The following is a 7,084-nucleotide window of genomic DNA, read 5'->3' as shown; positions in this document are numbered from 1 at the left end:
GCTTCCTCCTTGTCCGAGACTCAATCCAAGAGTGTTCTCTGTCTTCTCTTTGTCGAGTGCCCTTTTCTGTATCGAACGGCCCTTCCTTAAATACTTCGCCGGTGGTAGCGTGCCCAGAAAGGGAGGGCACGAGTTCCAAGGCATCATAAATGGAAAGCAACCATCATGGGCTGCTGCGCGGAGTGACGGGGGGGGGGGGGTTGAAAATGTGCCCCCGTCTGGTCTCGTTCGTCATGATGTCGTTCTGCAACAGGCGCCGCGAAGAGGGCCCATCAGGTAGCCACTGAACGGCCCAGCGTGCCCGCTTGGTCTTGTACGCCTGACACAACAGGCGGGGTGCCTTGGGCCTCGCGATGTTATCCCGAGGCATGCCGGATTACGCGGGATGGGACCCGTGCATTAAATATCCCCACGCCTCCCTGCCAGGCCGTGGTAGGGACTGACACCGAGCGTGGAAGGAGCAGTTGGAAGTGACAGGCCACGCGCCCTCTTAAATGCGGCATCGGGCCTTTCACTGGTTGACACCTCACCGCTGGACCTCTGTGGGGGCCACCGGCGAAGGACTTCTTAGGCCATCGGGGAACCGAGTGCTCCGGGGTCACTGTTCACAGCCCCGAGCACTCTCTCCCGGATATGCCCTTTCTTGGTCCTCGGGGAACCGAGTGCTCGGGGGCCACTGTTCACAGTCCCGAGCACTCTCTCCCGGAATTGACTGTTCAGGTCCTCGGAGAACCGAGTGCTCGGGGGCCGCTGTTCACGGCCCCGAGCACTCTCTCCCGGAACTAACTTCCTTGGGTCCTCGGGGTACTCGGGTGCTCGGGGGTCACTGTTCGTAGCGCCGAGCACACCCTTTCCGGTACTCAGCTTTTCTAGTCGTCGGGCGACTTGGGTGCTCGGGGTCACTGTTCACGGCTCCGAGCACCCTCTTCCCGGCACGTGGTCTTCTCGGATCATCGAGGAACTCAGGTACTTGGGGACCACTGTTCATGGCCCCGAGCACCCTCTCCAGGGACTTAGTCTTCTCGTACCTCGCAGAGATGACCCCCACGGGAGGGCGCCATGTGGCAAACTGCTGATCTGGCCTCGGGACTCGGGGACCCCTGGTTCCTGTGTCACCGGCAATAACCCTCCAGTAATGATGGGTACCCAGTATAGTGAAGTCCATAATTCATAGTACCTAGCAGGTAGCGCATGACTCGCTAAAGCACACGTCAATGATCATCACCTGGGTTAAAAGTAAACCGGCTCAATTTGTCCATAGCAAATGAGATATCATACCTTGTAGCACTAGCTAGGTACATGAGTGATCCAATTATCTTGAAGTATCTCTGTTGATCCCTAACAATTATTTTATTCTTTGAAAGTATTAAGCTAGGATCATAAGGTGTTGGAGCGATCCTGCTATCCATGTAACCAAAGCGACTCAAGATCTTTTCCACATAATGAGATTGCAAAAGTAATCTCATTCTCATCTCTGATCAACTTGATGTTTAAGATCACATCAACCTTTCACAGATCTTTCATATAAAACTTTTTAGACAAATATGACTTAACCTCATTAATCACATCAAGATTTGACCCAAAAATCAAGATGTCATTAACATATAGGCACAAAATAACTCCCTCACCCCCACCATGGTGATAATACACACATCTATTAGCTTCCTTAACTGCAAAGCCCGCAGATGTTAAAGCTCTATCGAGCAAAGATTTCAATAACTTACATATCTTGTCCTCTTGACCTTCTACTACAAACTCATCAGGCTGATCCATATAAATTTTCTCATCCAACTCTCCATTAAGGAATGATGTCTTAACGTCCATCTGATGAACGAGATCATGTGAGACAGCCAAGGAAAGTAGTACTCTTATCGCGGTCTAACGATGAATTATCCGGGTACCTCAGGGTCTCCCATAATTCTCGGGGCATATCTTTATCTCTAGGAAGGGGAACCCTGGAAGAAAGGAAATTACCCGCGGATACCCAAGGTGTCCCGTAACCGGGAAGGCCTATCTCCAACAATAGGAAGGAAGAGTCCAGAGGGTGAACGACACCCCCATATATATACAAAGCCAAGGGGCACTATAGAGGAGGAAGAGGGACACGAGTTCCACAAGCCTGTACAAGACAACAAAAGCCAAGGAAGAAATCGCCGACTAGGTTTAGATCCATCTAGACTAGCTACACTCTCTTGAAACAGGCTCAGATCAATACAAGATAAACATGACGTAGGGCTATTATCCTCAAGGAGGCCCGAACCTGTCTAAAAACCCCTTTGTGTTCCCCTTGTGAATCGTCTACTCAAAGCATCCCCTATTCTTCAACAAGTTTGTTAGATCGGTGGTTTACCAATCGTCGCTAGTTTGCGCCATCCGCGGGCATCATGACAAAAGGCATTGAAGAGTCTACACATGACATGCCATCGACATTGCTCAAAGCTTCGCTGAAAACTGGTTTTCTGGATGAGGGGTTCTACGACAACTTTACCTCTATCCCTAATAAACCGGTGATCGATCGGGTAGATTTCGGTGATGAACTTTCTGGTGACGATTCAAACGACGAGGTAAGTCATTTTATGGATCAATGCACCAAAGATTGCAACATCGTGTTTGAACCTCTCGGTTGCTATGACAACTGTGAATATCCAATTCACAGCAAGTCGAGATCAATCCCCGCAACTTCTGACAACATGGATTGTCAAGATACCAACCCAGAGCAATCCGATGACACATCTATGATGGATCTAGACACCTCCTCTAGTGGAGATTACCCTCGAGAAGTTTTCACTATTTGAAATGGGGGTGATGATCTGGGTCATCATGATGACAACCCTGCAAATGCTCAAGGTCCTCCGACCCCAGCGGCAGGCAATGGTCAGCCTCACGTGGATACACCACCTCCGGCCCTTGTCGGGGTTCGGTCGTACAGTCTCCCGATTATCAACAAGGGGCTAACCGCTTTAAATCCACAACTGTTAAGAGGACCCTCCTTCTACAAGAGACCCTCATGTGCCCACTGACCACAGATCTGGCTACCCCAGCCAGTAAGGATTGGGTGAACTCCGCGGTCGACTTAACAAAGAAGATCATGCTCTAGGCCGATAACTCTCATCTGACCCAAAAACAGTACTAACCAGGGTAGGCTAGGCAATCCTCCATCACGAGATGCCTAGGACCCGGAGAGGTGTAACCATAGGAACAAGGCTTCTCGGGATGAAATCGGACAAACAAACACCGTCGTACCTCATCGGTCAAAGGTCATCCAATCAGTGACTTGCGTCAGATCATCAACGACCGACGAAGACGCCCAGGGGCTTCTGAGGAGGCCTCTTATACCCCTCATCGATCTAATTGAGAGACGTCCCAGCATCGATCAAATCGAGACCAATCTCCAATTGCCGTGGGAAAGACTCTTGGGGGTGCTGAAACCAAGCAAGGTGATATTAATAGATGTCTAGCCTTCTCTCCATATCTATGGAGCATAAGCTGGTCAGCAAGGTTTCGCCCTGGGACGATTGAGAAATACAATGGAAGCACAAATCCCATTGAGTTTCTTCAGATCTATACCATGACCATCCAAGAAGCTGGTAGGAACGAGAAGGTAATGGCGAATTACCTCCCTAAGACCCTTGAAGGGGGCAGCCAGGACATGGTTGACCAATCTATCGCCAAGGATAATCTACTTGTGGGAGCAGCTCTGCAACGTATTCCGAGCTAACTTCCAGGGTATGTAGGTTCGCCCCGTCATGAAAAACGATCTCCACCGCTGTGAGTAGATGGAGAACGAAACCTTGAGCGAGTTTGTGTGATGCTTTAGCAACACCTAGAACACTATCCGTAAGAATAGTGACTACGAAGTCATCCAGGCGTTCACTCAAGGGGTTAAGAGCCGGTGTTGCGTCGAAGACATCGCCAGAAAGGAGCCCAAAATGGTTAAGAAGCTCATGCAGATCATCCATAAGTCTTCCAAGGCTGAGGATGCGCTCCTCTACGTTAACGAAAAGACCCAGGGCATTAAGCGTCCTCAATCCAGGCTCGGCAGCGACAAGGTCTAGAGCAAGCGCAAGAAGGACACAAAGGGAACTAAGGGCAAGAAAGCTAAATCTGATAAGGTTTTTGCAGATCTACCAGACGTTTGTCCCAACCAGTGTTCAAATCCTTCCCAGAGCAAAAGCTTTGCACCAGGCTCCGGTGAACGTGACGGGAAGTATTGGTGCGACTTCCACCAAACCGACAACTACAACATCTATGAGTGCCACCTTTCGAAAAATTGGTCAAGGACAAGGACGATCCCCATGGAATTGATTGAGCATAAATTAGCTATCCGGCCTGACGCAAAGCCGGTCAAACAGAAACTCCGACGGTTCGCACCCGACTGGAAAGAAGCTATTAAAGAGGAAATCAAAAGGCTCACCAAGGCAGGCTTTATTCAAGAAGTGAATCACCCCGAGTGGCTCGCAAACCCTGTTGTGGTCAAAAAATCAAACGCAAATGGCAAATGTGTGTCAACTTCACGGATCTCAACAAAGCCTGCCCTAAGTATGTTTTTCCTCTACCATGAATAATCAGATGGTTGATTCCACCTCTGGCTATGACTATCTAAGCCTTCTTGATGCCTATTCTGGTTATCACCAGATTAGTATGAATCTAGAAGATGAGGAGAAGACCTCCTTTATTACCCCATTTGGGGTGTATTGCTATGTTAAAATGCCCTTTGGATTGAAGAATGCGGGTGCCACATACCAACGAGGAATGCAGATAACACTTCATGATCAGATCAGTCGGAACGTAGAGGCCTACGTCGATGATCTCATCATCAAAACCAAAAGGAAGGAAGATCTCATCTCCGACCTTCAAGAAACATTCAACAACCTGTGCAAGAGTCGGGTCATGCTAAACCCAGAGAAGTGCGCATTCAGAGTCGACGTGGGGAAATTACTCGAATATTTAGTGTCTTACTGGGGAATAGAAGCCAATCCTGAAAAGATCAAAGCTATTAAAGAGATGCAACCTCCAAGTCTGTGCGAGAAGTTTAGAGACTAACTGGATTCTTGGCAGCCCTTAGTAGGTTTATTTCCCAGCTCGGAGATCGAGGACTTCCCTTCTTCAAGTTGTTAAGACAGCATAACAAGTTTGATCTAAAGAAGAAGATGAGGCATTCAACAATTTAAAGAGGTATCTTTCTCCCCCCCCCCATGTGCTAGTCTCCCCCAACCCTAATGAAAATTTACTCTTATACATCGTGGCCAGACCACGAGCTGTAAGTGGGGTATTGGTGGTGGAAAGGGAAATTCAAGAAAAATGAGAGAAAAGCCAGCAACCGGTGTACTACATCAGTGAAGTGCTCCACAATCCTAAAGAACACTATCCGCAAGTGCAAAAGCTGTTAGATGCGGTACTAATGGCCTCTCGTAAGTTACGACATTACTTACAGGCTCACAAGATCACCATACCATCAATATTTTCATTGGGTGAGATCCGGCACAACAGAGATGCAATTGGCTGAATTGCCAAATGGTCAGTTGAACTCGGAGAGTTCAATGTCTGTTTCGTGCCTCGAACATCAATCAAGTTGCAAGCACTTGTTGACTTTGTGGCCGAATTGACAGAACCAGATCAACCCCAGAAGGACCAAGGAAACCTATCAGATGTATGGACTTTATTCTTCGACGAATAACTCATGCTTCAAGGCACAAGGGCTTGATTATACTGATCTCTCCAACAAGACAAAGCTTGCAATACGCTTTGCAGATCAATTTTCTGGCTACGAATAACGTAGCTGAATATGAGGGTCTGCTCGCCGGACTCTGAGTAGCTTCTGCTCTTGGCATTCGCCGCCTTTTTGTGAAAGGGGATTCATAGTTGGTGGTGAAGCAAGTTTGCAAGGAGTATCAAACCTCGAATAAGACCATGACAGACTACCTCACGAAGGTGAGGAAGCTGCAAAAGAAATTCATCATAATCGAGGTCAAGTATGTCTCAAGGGATGACAGCTGCCTCGCCAATAGTCTTGCCTGCAAGGCATCCTCACGGTCTCCAAGGCAACACGAAATTTTAAAAGAGAAACTCTCGAAGCTGTCTATGAAGTCATCAGAGAACGCAGCCGAGGGAGTGGTGGTCTACGAGACCTATAACCAGCTCGAGGGCTCGCCAGGGATTGATGCCCCAAAAGGAGTCACGGGGGAACTCGTGGCTCAGCTCAAAAGCGAAGTTTCGTGGATGATTGCAATTCTCATGTACCTTCAAGATCGAGTTGTGCCTGAGGATGATGCACTAGACGAACAAATTTTCCATCGATCCAAGATGTATACCTTGGTGGATGACGTTATTTATCGTAAAGACGCTCACGGAGAACTCTTGAAATGCATCTCTCAGAAGCAGGGTAGAGAACTACTTGAAGAAATCCATTGAGGGGTGTGTGGAGCTCACGCTTCCTTCCAAACCCTAGTCAGAAAGGCATTTAGACAATGTTTCTATTGGCCTGCGGCTCTCCATGATGCAAGCGAGTTGGTAAAAAAAATGTACAAACTGTCAATTTCACAGCAGAAGAGTATATCAACCCGCTCAAGTCTTACAGACGATTCCTTTGTCGTGGTCATTCGTGACTTGGGGCTGGATATTCTAGGCCCCTTTCCGGTAGCACCCGAAGGCTTCAAGTTCATATTTGTTGCAATTTACACCTTGACCAAGTGGATTGAAGTTGAGCTTGTCGGAAAAATTACATCGATGGTCGCCAAGAAATTCATCATAAAATACGTCATGATAAGATTCAGTGTCCCGAGTAGGATCACCAGCACGACGTTCATTGATTACTGCGAGAAACTTGGCACTACAGCCTGCTTTGCATCCGTGGCAAACCCACAAAGCAACGGACAGGTTGAGCGGGCGAATGTCCTGGTACTTAAGGGAATCAAAACCCACGTCTTCAACTTCTTATCCACCTACGCTAAAGCCTGGGCTTCCGAGTTGCCTAATGTACTCTGGGCACTTTGAACGACATCCAGCAGGGCGACAGGTGAAACACCTTTCTTCCTAATCTATGGGGCTAAAGCAATGCTGCCCTGTGAACTAAAGATCAAATCTC

At 48.1% G+C, this 7,084-nt stretch overlaps 1 protein-coding gene across 1 annotated transcript; it reads left to right on the top strand.

Annotated features, from left to right (window-relative positions):
- Nucleotides 1-5,910: 5,910 nt before the first annotated feature.
- LOC133890297 (uncharacterized) lies at nt 5,911-6,411 on the top strand. The gene has a single exon (XM_062330711.1). It carries the CDS (start codon nt 5,911-5,913, stop codon nt 6,409-6,411), a length of 501 nt encoding a protein of 166 aa, XP_062186695.1.
- The last annotated feature ends 673 nt before the right edge of the window (nt 6,412-7,084 follow it).

The sequence above is a fragment of the Phragmites australis genome, chromosome 14 (assembly GCF_958298935.1).
Source record: "Phragmites australis chromosome 14, lpPhrAust1.1, whole genome shotgun sequence".
NCBI lineage: Eukaryota > Viridiplantae > Streptophyta > Magnoliopsida > Poales > Poaceae > Phragmites > Phragmites australis.
Note: the sequence above shows the minus strand (reverse complement) of the source record. Positions and strands in the feature narration are given on the sequence as shown.